At 40.2% G+C, this 18,736-nt stretch overlaps 5 protein-coding genes across 5 annotated transcripts in view; 4 read left to right on the top strand and 1 right to left on the bottom strand.

Annotated features, from left to right (window-relative positions):
* The window catches only part of DSM5745_05779 (uncharacterized protein), a gene marked incomplete at both ends in the record, with an annotated part of 2,158 nt that extends 1,864 nt beyond the window's left edge, over nucleotides 1–294 (top strand). The window contains one exon of the mRNA XM_026747795.1: nucleotides 223–294. Within this exon, the coding sequence (XP_026603627.1) occupies nucleotides 223–294 (72 nt within the window). The remainder of the gene's footprint in view (nucleotides 1–222) is intronic.
* A 7,103-nt stretch (nucleotides 295–7,397) lies between these two features.
* On the top strand, nucleotides 7,398–9,302 carry eng2 (putative GPI anchored endo-1,3(4)-beta-glucanase; the record flags this gene model as incomplete). The annotated part of the gene is made up of 1 exon (XM_026747794.1): nucleotides 7,398–9,302. The coding sequence occupies one exon, from the start codon at nucleotides 7,398–7,400 to the stop codon at nucleotides 9,300–9,302; it is 1,905 nt and encodes a 634-aa protein (XP_026603626.1).
* A 1,825-nt stretch (nucleotides 9,303–11,127) lies between these two features.
* DSM5745_05777 (putative allergen Asp F4-like) lies at nucleotides 11,128–12,225 on the top strand (the record flags this gene model as incomplete). Its single annotated transcript, XM_026747793.1, has 1 exon — nucleotides 11,128–12,225. One exon carries the CDS (start codon nucleotides 11,128–11,130, stop codon nucleotides 12,223–12,225), a length of 1,098 nt encoding a protein of 365 aa, XP_026603625.1.
* A 239-nt stretch (nucleotides 12,226–12,464) lies between these two features.
* DSM5745_05776 (uncharacterized protein) lies at nucleotides 12,465–14,532 on the bottom strand (the record flags this gene model as incomplete). Its single annotated transcript, XM_026747792.1, has 3 exons — nucleotides 12,465–12,908; nucleotides 13,001–14,390; nucleotides 14,438–14,532. The coding sequence occupies 3 exons, from the start codon at nucleotides 14,530–14,532 to the stop codon at nucleotides 12,465–12,467; spliced, it is 1,929 nt and encodes a 642-aa protein (XP_026603624.1).
* Nucleotides 14,533–14,721: 189 nt separating this feature from the next.
* On the top strand, nucleotides 14,722–15,717 carry DSM5745_05775 (uncharacterized protein; the record flags this gene model as incomplete). Its single annotated transcript, XM_026747791.1, has 1 exon — nucleotides 14,722–15,717. One exon carries the CDS (start codon nucleotides 14,722–14,724, stop codon nucleotides 15,715–15,717), a length of 996 nt encoding a protein of 331 aa, XP_026603623.1.
* Between the last annotated feature and the right edge of the window lie 3,019 nt (nucleotides 15,718–18,736).

Raw genomic sequence — 18,736 nt, 5'->3', positions numbered from 1 at the left:
CCTGGTTGCGGGCGGGTTGGCGTTGAAGGACTTGGGATCTAAGCGGTGTCGATTGCTTCCTTGATACCTTGATACTCCGAGTCGCTGCTGGTAATCTCCTACAGAGACTGATCTCGCGGTCCAGGGCTTTGGCATTTCATTGTGGTAACTTGACTTGGTGGAAGCTAGCATTGCCTGCAGGATCTTAGGTCATACTTATTATCACATCTTCCATGCTTCCAGCTATTCAGCGCTTATATGATATTTGCCTCGAGTGTAAAGCCTGGAGGGTATCAGGAACACCACATCTTGTAGATATTTCTAAATAAAAAGAGAATGGTCATTAGCAGGCCGGTCGAGACAGACAGCAGTGAGTGAGCTTGTATAACTCGTAGAGCAGCTGTACTTTCAAGCTGTTGTTCGTCTCTCCTTCCCATATTAACATGAAAGCAGCAGCATTCGGTATATTGGCTTTGCTACAAGGTATTCGTGGAATCTGCTAGTTTCCCTTGATTAGACTCCGCCAGATATATATTTCCGGCCGAAAGAAGGCAGCATTGCCAGATATCATATGCTCAGCGCTCTTTCCATAGTTGCATAACGCTAACATGGGAGATATGACCCACTGCTGGCTGAAATAAGGCCGACTGGGTGTTGGAGTTCCACGGATGAACTACTGCAACCCATGGCTCGAGCATTAGTATAGATCACAAGGCAACCACGTGACTGCAATTGATGCCTGAGCCTTCTGCCTCAGACGTAAGGCACCAAGAGCTCCCGGTCCCGCCTCTGAGCCTCTCGCTCTCCTGTTTCCCCTCACCTTCACCTCTCCTCTGTCTTGCCTGGCGTCTCGTCTGGCATCATTCTGGCCCAGAACAAAGAAATGTCGGACGAGAGGTGGAGATCCCTTGGATCTCCGCGGTAAACTTAGTTGGATGACTCTAACTAACCTCCAAAGATAGGAAAAGAATTAACCTCTAACTTTGGCCGGATCTCACGGCCTAATTAGGAAATAAAATATAAAAAAAAAAGGGATAAATATAGCTTAAATTTTCTTGTATTTAAATATTAAACTTTTATATTTTTATTTATTTTAGATCCTAAGAAATTTCATGTTTTATTTACCCCTTAATTTTTATTTTAATTTTATATAACTAATTTTTGCCTAAGGCATTTATAACTCTAAAAGTTATAAGCCCGGCTTATACTTTACTTTTTTAAATATTATTTATATAATTATCCTTAAAATTATTTACTGCCCAAATCTAAACTTTTAAAGTTCTTTTTATTTACTATATAATACGCTATAAAAAACCTTTAATTTTTACTTATAAACACCTAGTTTAACACTATAACCCTAAACAGCCCTAATATATGGCGCCCATGGTATTAAATTATTAAATTAATAGCTATAGGCCTTATAATATAAAATTATATTAATTTTTTAATTAATAATAAAAACCTACTACCCATTTCTATTGGCCCAAGGCTAATTTTTAAAGATTATTGCTTTAATATTTTTAAGAAAGGCAAACTTTAAATAAGTTATTTAATAGCTAATAAATAAGGCAGATTTTATATTATTATAAAAAAATATTTTACCTAAAAAAAGAAATATAAAGCTTTGCTAGGTATAATAATAGCTTATATAATTTTAACTATATTTAGCTTTTATTAGTAACTTTTATATAGCTAAAAATATTTGCGTGCAATGCTTTAACTTTTTATAAAGTATTATATGTAATTTAATATTACCCGCTAAACAAAGATTAAGGCAAAATAAAAAAAGGTAGTTATTTACTAAGGCCTTTTTATTAAAAAGTAGATTAATAATTAGTATAACCACTAGGTTAGTATATTTACCAAAGCCAAAAAGTTTAATATTTTTACTAATAATTAAAATACTAACATGCTTTAAAACTTTATATATACTACTATAATTATTAATAAAAAGTTTAGTTAAAGGCTTTACATGGCTATTCTTTCCAAAGAGAAAAAGAACTTTACTAATATTATTAAAGAGTTTAGAGTATTTTATATGCTTTAGGCCGTCTATATTATATATAGTAAATTTAAATAATAGCTAATAAATAGCACCTTTACCACGCTCGAAGAAAATAACTTAATAAATAAAAAAAATAAAAACACCAAAAATAACAAGAAATTCAAGAAAAATGGTAAAAATAAAAATAATAAATTAAAGGTAACATACCTGGTATATAGCTATTTATATTTTATTACTTTTTGCTAGTATTTTAACGCTAAAAAAGCTTTAAAAAATTAGGAGCCTTAAAAGGAAACTTTATAAAAAGTAAAAAAAAATATGCAGGATTTAACTATTAAAAAAAGAGTACTAAGCGCCTTTAAAAGATCTAGATTTAATACTATAATATTTAAAATTAAGGCTAAAAAAAATAACTTTAAAAACCCGGAGAAAGTTATAATAATAATTGCTTATTTATTATTTAATAGCTTATAATATAGCCTATATAAAAGCATTATTACTAACTCTGGATTCTTTATATATGTTATTAATAACCTTACTAAAATAATTAATATTCGCGACGCCTTTAAAAATAATATTATTTTTATTAGTAATATTATTAATAAAATTAAAAAGTTTAATATACTTCGCGTCTTTTACAAGGGATTAAATAACTTAAAAAGGCTTTTAAAACTTAAGAATTACGCCTATGTTCCCGGCTTTTATACTATTATTATATCCCTTAATAAAGCCATGTTAATAAATCTATATTTTAGTAGTTATAAAAGGACTCTTAAAGACTTAAAAAAAATAAACTTTTATATACTTAAATAATATCATGGATTATATATACTTTACTATAAGAAATTTAATATTAATAATAATAAAGAGATTAAGGCCTTTTATACTATAATAAAGACAAAAATTTAACGCTTTATAACTTTAAAAACATTATTAAAAAGCCTAAAAATTTAGTATAAGTGTATAGGCCACCTTAACGCTAATATAGTATTTAAACTCCTAATATTTACAACTAGTATATAAATTAATCCGGCGCCTTAGTTTTTTAATAAAAAGTAAAAAAAAAAACCGCTTTACGCGCTATGTAAACTCTTATAATTTTTTAAGTAAATATTATAAATTAAATTAACTAAAGTAACCCAACCCTTTAAGAGGATTTATTTTAATATTTTTACTTTTAAAGCATCTTAAAATAATATAAAATACGCCTTTTATTTTTTAAATAATACTACTTAAATAAGGTAAATAATACTACATGCTAAAAAAAATAATTACCAGCGTGCTGTTTAATTACTTAACACCTATACTTTTAGGTAATTTAGCCTTTATATCTAGTTTCTTTACATAAATAATAAGATATTATAGCTCTTAAATAACTTTAAATTTATTAAAAAATAATAGGGTTTAGCCTTTAAAATTACTATTTTTAATACACTTAAATAAAATAGTATAAGCAAGTAATTAAAAAAAATTATTTTATAAAAAGCTAGAGCGCTTTTATTAGCCGCTAATATATTTTAAAATCTTATATTTAAAGTTATAAAAGTATTTATTTATATATTAAATTACACGCCTATAAAAAATAAGAAAAATAAATAATTTGTACTGCTTTAAAAGTTTTAAGTATTAATAAGTAATACTTGCCTAGTAAATATAGCTAATATTTTTAAGTTTAAATTACTTACTTACTAGTGGCTAAAAATCCCTAACTTTTATAAAATAAAGCTAAGAGCGGCTATTAAATATTTTTATAAATATAAAAAAGCCTATAATATTTAAANAAAAAAAAAAAACTAGTTAATATACTATTTTTTATTAGCTTTAAAAATAATTTTTTTAAACTTAATAATAAAAATAAGCCTACTCCCAAGCCTAATAACATAAAAATAAGTAAGAATAAAAAGGTTAAAAATAATAAACCTCACGCTAAAATTAATGCTTAAAATAAAGCTATTTTTAACTTACCTAGTAATTTAATATTATATAATAATAAGAACCCTATAATTTTGCTTATTTTTACTGCTAGCCCGAGCTTAGCAAGTACTATAGCTAATTAAAACTTTTAAACCTATAATAACTATAAAATTATTTTAATAATACTTGACTGGGTAGTAAAAAGCAAGAAAAATAAAAAAATACTTAACTTTAAAAATAATAGCGCTGGAGGGCTCCCATAACTAAAAAATAATATAAATAAAAATAATAATAAAGAAAAAACGCCAATATTGCTTTTTCTTAAAAAATTTAACCTAAAACCGCATAAAACTAATATAAAAAAAGGGAAGTAAAACCCTAATCCTAGACTTCTAACTACACAGGTTAAATTAAATAAAAAGGCCTAATATAACTATCTGTATTAAAAGCAAGATTTAAAAAATTTTATAAATAAAGATTGCTTAAAATAAAGGCCTTTTTCTAAAGTTTTTTATACTAAACTCCTTTATTAGCTAGTAAAAGACTTTACTAAATATTATATTTTTTTTTACTTAGTAATTTTTAAGCCTTTTAAACTATTGCGAGAGGTACCAGGCAAAGCTATTTACTAAGATTAGCTTTAAAAAAAACTAAAGAACTAGGCAGAACTTATAAAGTATTTATATAAAAACTAGTTTATAAAGGCCGCTAGGGTTAAATTTGGTACTCTTAAAAAATTTTATACCTTTAAAATTATTTTTATACTAAAAGGCAAGATTATTATACTGCTTATATAAGTATTTAAATATAAATTTAACACCGCTGGCTATTTAAATAAATTTAAAGCGCGCCTTTGCGCTAGGGGAGATTTTTAACCTAGTAATTATATTAATACCGCAGTAGTAACTTTTACTACCTAATTATTTTAATTTATAATAGTGCTTGTTACTTATTTTAACCTTAATATTATTTAATTAAATATTATTAACGCCTTTATTTAAAGCTTTATAAATAAAAAAATATATATTAAAACATTACCTAGCCCCTGGCGCGTTAAAGGCAGAGTATTTAAATTAAATTAACCCCTATATGGCCTTAGATAATTACCACGCATTTAGTAAAAAAAGATATTTTTAACATTTTTTAAATATAGCTTTAAGCTAGTGCTAAAAAAGCCTTGCCTTTTTATTATAAAGTATTTTATGGTTATTTTCTTTATTAATAATATACTTATTATAAGCAAGAGATTAGCCAAAGCCAAGAAAAAAGCCACTAACTTTATTAAATATATAAAGTATATATATAAATTACAAAATCTTAATAAAGTAAAGTAATTCCTAAATATTAAAATTATCCACAATTATTATAATTAAAAAATCTAGCTACTTTAAAATTCCTATATTAATAGTTTACAGGCTAAATACAACCTTATAGCACTAAGTAAAATATTAAAAATACTTTTACTTATTAAAAAATTAATACCTGTGTTTTTAGATTATATGCTTACAAAGTAAAATATTTTTTTATACTAATAACTTATTAGCTTATTTTTTTATTTTACCACAATAACACGCCCTAATACCTTTAAAGTAGCTAGTAAACTTACTTAGTATATAATATAGCTTATTAAGACTTATATTAAGGTAGCCAAGTATACTATTTAATATTTTATTACCACGAAGGACCTAGGAATTAAATACTTAGCTAATATTAAAGAAATTATTACTATAACATTTAACACTTTTTTTAATAATAATTTTAATTAACGTAGCTTTAATAAATGGCTTATAAAGTTATTTAAAGGTTTAATTAACTAAAACACTTGCAAGTAAAAAATAATTACTATTTTTATTACTAAAGCTAAATTACTTACTATTACTAAGGGAGCAAAAAACTTTATATAGTAAAAAAGACTTTTTAACGCCATAAAATTTAATTTAGAGATTAAATTAAGCCTTTTTTATAATAATACCTAAATTATATAATTACTTAACTTAAATAATCTTATATTTATTATATAACTTTAACATGTTAATATTTACTATTACTGGCTTTGCGAGAAGTGTTAGAATAAAAAAATTAAAGTTAACTAAATAAAAATAAAAAATTAACTAATAAATAGCCTTACCAAACTTTTTAATAGCCCGTGCTATAAAATATTTATTTACTAACTTAGCCTTATTAAAATTAAAATTATTTTTAATACCTAGTATTAACATTTTTGTTTTTTTAAGTACTAGGGGGTATATTAAATAAAAGGTGGAGATCCCTTGGATCTTTATGGTAAACTTAGTTAAATAACTTTAACTAACCTTTAAAAATAAAAAAAGAATTAACCTCTAACTTTGGCCGGATCTCACAGCCTAATTAGGAAATAAAATATAAAAAAAAAAAGGGATAAATATAGCTTAAATTCTCCTGTATCTAAATATTAAACTCTCACATTCTTATCTATTTTAGATCCTAAGAAATTTTATATTTTATTTACCCCTTAATTCTTATCCCAATCTCACATGACCAATTTCTGCCTGAGGCATCCGTAACTCCGAAAAGAAATGCATCAAAAGCAGATCCTCGCTGAATCATTCGCCGCTCACTCTCATCATGCCCTGCTCTTGGCTAATGAAGAGGCTTTTGTTGGCGCCAGCCGAGCTCGCACAGCAGCTCCACAGCCGAGAGTCTCGACTCAGTCCATCGCTCGCGGTCGCTGACTCGCTGCCACCCAAGCAAAAGGTGCGACGCTGGCCTCGGGTTGGCGCCCCGATCGGTCACTTTCCCTTGTGGCGCAAGAGAGACGGGAATGTGTTGCCATGCCACCATTGAGCACTTGACGTTGTCAGTTACGCATGATACCATTGTCAATGAACACATCCATTCAGACTGTAGTATCATGATACACTACGCAGACAATCATTGCCGCTGCTTTGCCCTTGAATGCCAGCTGCCGGGCTCTCCTGTTTCACGTTGACATCTCCAACTCTCGTCGCGTTTCAGAACTGCCCCGGTGGAGTCGCCAATGCCTGCTTGGGGAATGATGCCCCTTGGCCTGTCCAAGTGTTCCTGGCCTCGACCTCGTCCAGCTCGCTGATTCGCTTATGCCTCGCCGAATTCTGCATTGAGCGCCCATTCCAGGCCGGGGATTGGCCGAAGCCCCAATCAAGCGCACTCTATTCATCGTCCCAGATCCCAAACATGTGGGCTGCTCTTTGCTGCGTATATAGCACCGTTGCCCCGGTCTGCCGCCGCTCTCTTTCTCGCATACTTGTCTTCTCATATCGTTGTCTTTCCTTTCTCATCCTGCCCTTTGCATTCTTTGTGGGCTCGTTCGTAATCGCAGGTCGATTCTGCATTTCCCTCCTTTTTATCTGACTCTACGGCCTTGACGGTCGTTTTTCATTCACTTGCCTGATCTTGATCGATCGACTGCTTTGCTAGTCACTTCCTTCTTTTGTATAGCATCTTCATCACTCCAACCCGCAATTCCCTATTCCATACACAAATGCCTTCCATGATGCGAAAGGTCGGCTCTCTCGCCGCCTCCGCGATTATCTTCCCGGGCATCGCCCATGCCACCGGCACCTACAAGCTCCAAGAGTCCTGGGAGGGCGAGAAGATCCTCAACCACTTCAACTTCTTCGACGGGGCCGACCCCACCAACGGTTTCGTTACCTACGTCAACCAGAGCTACGCCGAGACCGCCGGCCTCGTCAAGACCACCGACAGCGGCAGCCTCTACCTCGGCGTCGACTATGAAACTGTTCTGACCGCAGACGGTCCCGGCCGCGAGTCTGTCCGCATCGAGAGCAACGAGTACTACGACCAGGGGCTGTACGTCGTCGACATCCAGCACATGCCCGGCAGCATCTGCGGTACATGGCCTGCGTTCTGGACCGTCGGCCCGGACTGGCCAACGGACGGTGAAATCGACATCATCGAGGGCGTCAACAAGCACGAGGCGAACGAGATCGTGCTCCACACCAGCGGCACCTGCGACGTCGGCGGGGGCTTCAACATGACCGGAACCATGACCTCAAGCGAGTGCGGCGAGGCCTCGGGCACAATTGGATGCGTCGTCAAAGGCCAGCAGGGCTCTTCAGGCGACCCATTCAACGAGAACGGCGGTGGTGTCTACGCCATGGAGTGGCAGGAGGAGTACCTGAAGATCTGGTACTTCCCCCGCTCTTCCATCCCCGAGTCTCTTGCCGCCGGCACCCCCGACGTTACGACCTTCGGCACGCCCATGGCCCACCTGCAGGGCTCCTGCAACTTCAAGGAGCGCTTCACCCACCAGAAGCTCATTCTCGACACCACCTTCTGCGGTGACTGGGCCGGCGGTGTTTTCGGCGACAGCGGATGCCCCGTCAGCGACGCCAGCAACCCCATCCAGAGCTGCGTGAACTACGTCGCCGAGAATCCAGCCGAGTACAAGAACGCCTACTGGGAGCTGAACTCCATCAAGATCTACCAGATTGGTGGAACCGCTGAAGTCGCGGGCGCCGACTCGGCCACCACCAGCACCGCTGCCGCCGCCGAGACGACTGCCGCTCAAAGCACCGCTTCGTCCACCCAGAACAACGGCGGTTCCATCGAGGAAATCACCACCAGCACCCACTCCGTCACCCGCACTGAGACCGTGAGCACCTCGCACTCCACCGAGACCGCCGCCGCCACTGCCGCAGCCACTACCGCCGCCAGCGCGCCCTCGGACGTCGATGCTGACGCCGCCAACGCGCAAACTACCAAGACAAAGAGCACCAGCTACGTCACTTCCACCACCACGCTCTGCCCCGTCGAGAGCTCAACCGCCAGTGCTGTCGCCAGTGAGAGCACCAAGACCAAAACCACCAGCTTCGTCACACTCACAACAACCCTCTGCCCAGTCGAGAGCCTCCAAACCGCAAACGCCGTCCCCAGCGCCGAGGCCTCAACAGAAGCAGCAGCTGTTCCTTCACAATCCAGCCCCGAAGCCCCCGCAAGCGAAAGCGACAACTCTAGCTCCGCAAACGCCGTGACAGCCCAGAGCACCGAGACTGCGCCTGCTGTCGAAACACCCAGCGCCACTTCCGCCCCCGACTCCGAGACAGAGACCGAAACCCTCTCCATCCCCCCAGACAGCATAATCTACACCGCCCCCAACGACCTCGAAACGCCCACCGGCACCGGAACCTCCTCAGTCCCCCTCTTCACAATCATCTCGTCCTCCTCGGCGTTCGTCACCGTTCCCACGGCTGAACCCTCGTCCTACGAGCCCACGGATGTTGTGCCTAGCGGCGTTGACGCCGATAGCACGGCCTCGCCGACGGCGCCTTCGAACCCTGTGTTCACGGGGCTGGGATCGAAACTCGATGTTAGCGTTGGCGTGTCGGCCGTTGCTGCGGCGGTTGCGATGATGCTGCTTGTTTAATCGCGTCGGTTAGACGGCTTTGCTTGGCGTGCCATTTCTGTACGGAGCGCTCTTTGTATCCAATACCCACAGATTGCATTGTGTGTTCTCTTCGTTTCTTGTTTTCCTATTGTATAATAATAAATTTCAAATCGTTGGCGAGTCATACCCCAGCGCTGCTTGCTTTCACTTCTTCTCCAACCTATTTTCTCCCTGTGAAATAATGGTCCTGTCGCTGCCCAGTGCGCGATCAGTGATTCATTCCATTTTTGTATCCCGATGCTCGCCTAGAGATATAGCTAACATTAGAATGAGGTTTCTGCTTCTACCAGAACAAATGCCAAAACAGCCTAGATAGGAATTCCAGTTACTCGCCCCAGGCACTGCTTGGTGGTTTAGGTAGCTGAAAGTGTAAAGAGCATGCAACCACCGACTCACTAGAAAACGGATCGCTCAGTACCCACGATCAAGTTCGATGGTACTTGACCGCGGCGCGGATGCCCTCATGGTAAGTGTTGAGTGAGCTCCACGACGCCATCAATCGCAAGCTCGATTCCGAGATAGCGCACGTGGGTGTATTTGCCCTCGTTTCGGATCGGGGCGCCCCTCTACTGTACCTAGTTAGAAGATGTACAAGGAGCATAAGGTTGCAATTCCTCTCGCGGTATCTGTACGTTTCCATGGGAGAAACACCGGTCTTCATCAAGCAAAGCAAAGCAGACAACCATGGCGAGGTCGATAAAGTTCGTTACCATATAGGCACTGGAAATTGGTTAAGGCGCACCTATACCTATACACAAGGATCAAAGACAAGGACGCCCTCGGCGCAATCCCATTGTCCTGGGCTCCTCCGTGTACCTACGTATGGTCGGCTAAGCATGTTAGCATATTAATGGAGCGTTGAACTAAGTGGCAGTAGGACTATCATTATCCTCTAACAGAGTTGTGTCACAATGCTTCCAAGGTTCTTGAGAGCCCTTTCCCATGGCTGGTTCGTTCCTCATTAAAGAGCGAGTCTGGTTGTCTAATAGGCCAACCAGTCTACTGTATGGGCGCGAGCGCCGAGCCAAAGAAGTCCAGAAGCACCCGAACCAATGGATCGCCGGGCTAAGCATTTGTCTCCTTGCCGTGAGCCAATGGAACTGTCTAGAAATGAACCGGTGGAGCCTTGACCGGGAGTATACGTAAGTCAGCCTCGTGGCGCAGCGGACGTGGATCTGGAAATCTCGTGCCTGTCGGATGTCCCATGCCGAGTACCGATCCATATGGAATTGTATAATTCCGAGTCTTTGGCTTCCTGGTCTGGATTCACGCCGCGTGTGGTTAGCCACCATTCACGATTCCCTGCAACGCAGCCGGCTTACGTAGCCTTGCTGGTTTAGTGCACCGCAGCGCCTAATTGTCGACTACGGTGCGCACTATCCATTGATCAGTATACCTACTGCCTACGGCCTATAGAACTTCTAGACTTGTGAGGCAAGTTTCTGGTTTGGCGCTTTGGGCAATAGAGAATGCCCGGGGTTCCAAGCACTTGACTTTAGTGGACGGTGGCTTACAGGTCCAGAAATAAGTATACAATCGTAAGAAGAGTACGAATCCCAGACGTAGTTCTAGCAACATTTTCAAAGCGTCTCCACATCGACCACTTCGTAGATGTACCTTCGACTTGTAGTCGTTAGCGCTGCGCCCCTAGCCATCAGGCTATATTAGGGCGCCCCCGTCCTTTCATGTCCACCGGTAATTCATTGCACTTTCGACCTTATCCACTAATTTCTTGATACCTCGTGCCTAGACACAGTCGTCCTTAGTCATTCCTTTATAGCCGGCTCTAATCCACCCACTGACCATGAAGTGGGAGTCACTCATTCTAACCGCCCTCGCCGCTGGTTTGGCGTCGGCCAGAGCCCATGGCTTGCACGGGCACGGGCACAAGGACGTCCATCGCCATCAGAAGAAGGACAGCGGGGTGAATACCAAGACTGTTGTGCAGTGGGATGTCGTTACCGTGTACACGACTGTCACCCTTGACGCGGCTGCCACTGCCACTATTGCCGACGTCGATGTCTCTGCCGAAACCTCAATCTCAACCTCGACTTCGAGTGCCTCTACCAGTGACAGCGATGCCCTCGTGGAAGGTACTGTCGCTGTTTCTATCGGAGACTCCCCTGTTGACTCTGCCTCCGTCACGACCACGACCACCATCAGCACAACCACGACCGCCACCATAACAACGTCCACCACTGCCTCCAGCACCAGCACCAGCACCAGCTCAAGCGACTGGTCCTCAACCCCCTCCTCAGGCACCTTCTCAACAACCGGCTTCGGCACGCGCACAAACTCCAGCAGCAGCAGCGGCATCACGTACACCGGAAACGTCGGGTCCCCCTGGGGCAGCAACATCATCGAAGTGTCCTCATCATCGGCCTCATCCTACAAATACGTCCTGCAATTCACGCTCCCCGCCAACACCTCCTCCTCCTCCTCCTGGTTCATCTCCTTCTGGAACAAAATCGGCCCCGACGGCGGCATGGACGGGTGGTACGGGCACTCCGCATTGAACTTCACGCTTGCCCCCGGTGAAACGCGGTACGTCGCGATCGACGAGAACAGCCAGGGCGGATGGGGCGCGGCGGCGGGTGATTCCTTGCCAACGGACAGCTACGGCGGGTACGCGTGCACGTGGGGTGAGTTCGACTTCGGCGACGAGGATAATGACGGCTGGAGCGGGTGGGATGTCAGCGCGATCCAGGCGCAGAATGCGGATTTGGATGTGCAGGGGATGAGGATTTGTACGGCGGCGGGCGAGGACTGCTCGTATATCACGGAAAATGCGGCGGATGTGGTGAATGCGTATACGGCTGCAGAGGCGAGTGTGGATGGGATTGGGGGCGCTGTTGGGGCTGGCCCGGTGAGGTTGGTTGTTGAGGTTGATTATAGGGGGTGATTTTGCAATGCCGTGTCTTTTGGGCTGGTTGGTGTATGGATCGGTCTGACGCAGGTTTACGCTGTGGTGGTGACATGGCATGGAGGGGCTTCGTGCATGTAGCGGCAAGCACCATCGAGCTCTATAGGTTGGATTCGATAGTAGAGCTCAACCTTCTTGACTGTACTGCAAGTGCCCAGTCCGCTTATACCTAACTAGTGCATTGATTTGCGCTATTGTCCTCAAACAAGGTACCTAACCTAGATATAGCTCGCCGCAAGCGACAGTATCCCCTCCAGCGTCTCCTTCTCCTCCGTATATCCTGTCCCGACATGCAACTCACGACGCAGTCCATTCCCATAGCCCGGCGAGGACCCAATGGCTGGAGGCCAAGTCATACTATCCCCGTCTTCTCTGAGCCTTTCCCTATTCCTGACCAATGAAGGGGATACTGACGTAGCCGCACAGGGAGAAGTCTGCTCGCAAACCCCCTTCACAATAGCACCCAAATCAAGCTCATTCGACGCCCTGGGCTCCCTCGCAAGAAGCGCCTCGAGCAGATGCACCCCCCGCTTCGCAATCATATTCGCCGGCCCGTCGGCTAGCATTTTGAGCGCGTCGTTGATGAGTTGGCGGTGGTATGTTGCTTCGCTGTCTGCATCTGCACTCCGGGGTCGGTGGAAGAGGTCGAGACAGAGGATTATCTGCGCATTGAATGATCCATATTAGCATTGCTATCGTCGGTGACGAATTGAATCGCGTAGTGAAGTTGTTGTGGGTGAGCATGATGACATACACCAGCCGTAACCCCAAAAGCCTGCATAATCCACAGCACAGGCACACCTGCGTCTGCGTCTGCGTCTGCCCTAGCCTCCTTCTGCTCCTTGATGATCGTTCTTGCAGCCGCAACGCACGTCCGTCTGGTTCGTAGAAATATTGGATCGCGGAAACTCAACGCGAGGAATTTCCGATGGATCATGATGACTTTGTGAGAGAGGCTTATGGCTAGACATCTTCGCGCCCAGGGAACGTATGTTGGCCACGCCGGCTCGATGGGGACATTTTGCAGGAAGGCAGGTAGACCTGTTGTCGCGAGGACGCGCAGTTGGCGATCGTGCTCGAGGACCTGCTCGTACCGCGTGTAGAGGGTCTGTGTGCTCGTTGTGCTGTTGTGCAGCGAGGCCATCACCGCAGCGACTTTGTAGAAGAAGGTGCTGTATGCGGCGTGCGTTGGCGTATCTTCTCCCGTCCCTTCATCATCTGGGTTGATTCTCTTTGGCCGCGGGATTAGATAGCTCTCAAAGAAGGGGATTGAGAACCAATCCTGGATGCAGAGCTGGCGCCACGCACCGCCAAGTTCTCGATGCTGCATACCAAGACACTGTCCGATTCTAGCGGCGGAGGCAATTAAAACAGAGAGGCTGTTGGAGAAGCCGAGTAAATGCGCCGACATTGTGAGGGTCCCGACTGCCTGTATGGCGTAAAGTGAGTGACATGCTGTGAAGTCTGCGTGATGTAGACATGTCGAGACGGCCTTGAACCAGCGTTGTGCCAGAGATGTCTGTTCCCATGCTCGAATACCCCAGCTCTCTGCGGTCCGGCGAGGCGCGCAAGATAGAGCACCACAGAGCACTGCAAAAAGGAGAGCCAGCCATTGGAGGTCGACGTGGTGACCGACGTTACCGTGGGCGATGCGATAGAAGGCGTCCAGCTCGTCTTGAAAATCATTTCCGTCGTACGACCCGTGGTACCAAAGCACGGAATGATAATGAAAAGCAACGAGACGTTCAGTGAGTGCTCGTCGAGGGAGCAACAGCTGGAGATACGCCTCGGCCGAGGCCCTGTCTGGCCCTGGACTTAGGGTTTGGCGTCCCATGCCCTGACCATCAGGCTCGGCCGTCACATCGCCAGGCGAGTGGACGTTCATGCTATCGCCGTAATCCGGGTTCTTGCGACGGCCCCAGGCCAGGAATTCGAGGATCGTTGCTGCGTCGCCGATCTCCGCGTCTGGTTCTGTGTCTCGCTCACCTGTATCGTCTGGGGCGGGGGTAATGGACGGTTTTCGGGGCTGTGAGTGTGGTTGCGATAGCTCCAGTACGGCCGCTTCAAGCTGCTGCACTCGGGCCTGTAATCTCTCGACCAGCGAGTCGCTCTTGCTCTCTTTGCTCCGGGTACATGGTGTCCCCCTGTTCTTGTCAGTTCTTGCACTCAGCTCAATGAGAAGGACGTATACCGTCTCGTGCAATTCCGACAGGGCACGACCTTGTCGCAGCGGATCTTACGGCGGGTGCACTCGACACACGCCAGGCGTTTGCGGACAGCGGTCATGACGAGGTCGGCCGAGATACCTATGATTGATTGATTGATTGATATGTCGTGTAACAGGTTAGGAAGCAAAGAGGGGGCAGCAGGCTTTATCAGCTCGGCCGAGCGGGGCTGCGTCTCCAACTCTCCTCCACGCACCGATAAGCCTTTATAAACCAACAAATCCCAATACTACAGATAAACACAGTCAAGATGGCTCCAACCCGGTATACAGACCGTCCAATCCCAAAAATCTCCCTCCGCGACTTCGAGCAGCGCATCGACGAAATAACCTCCGAACTCATCGACGCCTCCGAAAACGTCGGCTTCTTCACAATAACCGACCATGGCATATCGACCGCCGACATCGACTCCATGTTCGCCCTATCACAATCCTTCTTCTCCCTCCCAGACGAAATAAAAGCCACCGTCCCCTGGAACCCCAACAATGTCGGCTGGGAAAAGAACTCCCAGGTCCGCCCGTCCACAGGCCAGCCCGACACAAAGGAGTCGTACCAGCTGCAGTTCGGCGAGAACATGGATGGGATCTGGCTGGACGATAAGCATATCAACGGGTTCAGAGAGAAGTGTCTGGACTTCATGCACGCGGTGCAGCGCGTCTCGGAGCTGCTGATGCGCTGTTTCGCGCGCGGGTTAGGGTTCCCCGATGCCTTCTTCGTCAAGGCGCATGATATCTCGCGCGCGAATTGCCAGACGACATGTCGACTCCTGCACTACTTTGCGCTCCCGCCGCCTGCCCAATCTGCAGCAGAGGGCAAAACGTACCACCGCGCGGGCGCCCACGCAGACTGGGACTTTTTGACCCTCCTCTTCCAGAAGGAGGGGCAGTCGGGGTTAGAAATCTGTCCGGGGCGCGAGGTCGTGACCGAATTCGGGATCGGCGACGAGTGGACGAAGGTCGAGCCTGTTGGCGGCGAGATCGTGTGCAATATTGGCGATTTGCTGATGAGCTGGTCGGATGATCGGTTCAAGTCGACTTTCCACCGCGTCAAGGCGCCGGAAAGTGAAGGGGACTATTTTGGGGACCGGCATAGTATTGCGTTCTTTAACCAGCCGTGTAAGGATGCGGTTATCCAGGGGCCTGGCAAGAAGTATCCTGTTGTTACCGGGGAGGAGTTTAATAGGAATGCCATGCAGAGGAACTTTAGGGCGTTGCAGGAGAAGTTGAGGGCTTTGGAGGCGAATTGAGTTGTTTTTGACGCCATGAGGTTGTGGGTATACTCTATGGGTTGGCACCCTAAGTGTCATCACCGTTTCATGCAACTATACTCCCCCTCCTGCCTCTCCTTGTTTTCGCCACATACCATGTGTATATCTGAACACCTAGCTGCGAAGTGAGCTTGCATGCTTTGAGCTTGTAAGGGTCTCGGCATTGTAGGTACCTATCTATATTCTTCGGATTGGTTCTTCAATGGTTGTTGTTCACTCTACGTTTTTCAAAAATCATCAATTAGCTATGCTACAACTTCGATTCCACTTGTGTTATGGAAGGTCGCATGTAGATACGGGTATGTACTTGAGGAAGGAGCGACCATTTCCCATACTCAGGCAGGTGCACTCGGTTGTGCTGGAAGTGGGTGCCTGAGGCCACTGGAGGCCTTAGGGCTCCGGTGGAGGAAGGTTCTTCTAGCCTAAATAACCACCCGTAAAACTCTTTATTTATTTTTAAAATATTTAGCTTAGTATACCAAGTAATATAAAAGACTTTTATATATAATAATTATTTATTTTTTTTAATAAGTTATAAGCCCGGGTTTGCTTAACTTATATACTTAATTAAAAGTTTTTTTTTTTTTAAGTTAACCTATATTAATTAAATATATAATATTTTTTTATTTTATTTATTTAACTTTATATTTTTTATAACTTTACTAGTTACTATAATAATTAAAAAGCCTTATACTTAGGGTAAAGGCCTTATTATAAAAATATAAATATTATAGTTTTATTTTATTTTACCTTAAATTTTTTTTTTTTTTTTATTTTTACTTTTTTAATTAACTTTTAACTTTATAAATATCCGCTTTCTAGGGCTATATATATTTAATTTTTTAATAAAAATAAGTTTTTTTTAGTAGTTAAAAAGTTTTAAAACCTTTAAAAATAGTATAACACCTTTAGGTTCCTTAATTTAAACTTTAACTTTAATTACTTTTTAAAAATTTAAACTAATTTTTAAATATTTAACTAGCTATCCCTAGTTACTAGCTTTTTTTTTATAACTATTCTAGCATAGGCTTTAGCCTATTTAACCTTAATTTTATTATAGTAACTTTTTAGGGCTTATTATTTTTAATTATTTTAGGTTTTTAATTTTTAAGCGCTTTAATTTCTAGCTTTTAAATTATTTTAATTCTTTTATTATTTAGTTTTTTTATATTTAATTTTTTTATATCTAGTTTTTTTACACCAAGCTAAAATAAAAAAAATAACCTTAATTAAAGCAAAAAATATCCTAGTTTTAATATTAAAAAATTAATAAGTTAAATAAAACTAGTAAGTATTTTTAAAGCTTTAAAAGGCTAGCTATAACCACCTTTTAAAGTAACTAAATTAAAAATATTTTATAAAAACCCTTATTAGTCCCTTTTTTATTATACTAGCTTTAGCAAGCAAAAATATTAAGACCCCTAGCTAATAATTTATTATAAGCCAAGCTAAAAATATAAATATTAATAATAAAATTTTAATTATTACTATACCTCCCGTGTAGCCTCCCGCTTAGCTTATTATTAAGGCTATTACTAAGCCTACACCCCCGGTAAACCATAATAAGACTAAGATTTAGTAATAAAACTAAAACCATGTAATAGCTTTAATTTTTAGTTATTTAAGTTTTAATTTATAAAACCTTTTTATTAATAAATAAATAGTTTATAAGCTACTTAATAAAATTAAAAGCTATTTTAAACTTAATATTAATATTATAATTTTTAAGGCTTAGGTTAATTTAATATTCTTATTTTATAATAAAAGTATCCCTAATTTTAGTAAAAAACTTAAAAAAATCTAGTAAAAATTTACCTATATTAATATTATATTTTTAACTAAATTTATTATTACTATTTTTTATTAAGCCCTAGGTAACTAATTTAACTATTTTAAGGCTATATATTTTAATAACTATATTATTAAATACCTCCCGGGGGACACCACCATGTTAATTATTTTTTTAAATAATTTTATAATTATTATTAAGTTTACTAAATTAAATTAAAACCAGGGTACTAGTACCCTAGTACTTTTCTTTTAATAAGGTATTTATAAAGCTTAATACTAAGTATTATAAAAACTATCTTAATATTATTTAAATATATAAAAATAAGGGTATTATAAATATTACTATATGCTATTACTTTTATTATAACATGCTTTTTTATAATTAAAAAACCTGTTATTAACTTTATTTTAAACTTAAAATTACTTAAAAAAACTTTTAGGGTAGCAAGGGCGCTAAATACCTTTAAAAAAACTTTAAATTTAGGAAAAATATAAAGCCTATGCTTAAGCTAGTACTTATAATTTAAATTAATTTAAATTTTAAGTAGGAAATTATTTAAAATAGTTTTATTTAATAAATTACCCTAGATAATAGCTATATATAATATATTATTTATAATTACTTTTTATTTTAAAACCTTAAGCCCTATATTAGCCTTAGTATTAAAGGTATTAGTCCTAAAGTTTTTAATACTTAAGGTATTAATATTATTAAAATCCTTTATTATGTTAATAGCTAGCTTAAAATTTTAGCTTTAAATAATATTTTATATTACTTAAACATGTTTTTTATGCTAATATTTATTTTTTAGTTATTAAATAAGTATTACTTAATTAGCTTTAGCTAGTAAAATATAAAAGCTAAAAAGCTATAAAATATTAATATTATTACCTTATATAATTATAAATTAGCTTAATACATGGCTATTAAAGTTTATAAAATATTTTTTTTTAACCTTTACTAAGGTTTAGTAATACTAGCTATTTTAATACTAATAGCCTTTATTTTTTAAAATAAATTTTCCTAGCTTTAGTACTAATAAATAGGTTATATTTTTAAAAATTAGCTTAATAAAATAAAAAAGGTGGTTTATAATATATATATACTTAAAAGCTATATTTATAAATTTTATATTACTACATGCTAACAGGCCAAGCCTTATAAAAATATTATAATACTTATTAATTAATTATTTAAACTACTTTA

Source organism: Aspergillus mulundensis (genome assembly GCF_003369625.1).
Source record: "Aspergillus mulundensis strain DSM 5745 chromosome Unknown scaffold_5, whole genome shotgun sequence".
In the NCBI taxonomy this organism is placed as follows: domain Eukaryota; kingdom Fungi; phylum Ascomycota; class Eurotiomycetes; order Eurotiales; family Aspergillaceae; genus Aspergillus; species Aspergillus mulundensis.
The sequence above is the reverse complement of the archived record's forward strand: the minus strand, read 5'-3'. Positions and strand labels throughout refer to the sequence as shown.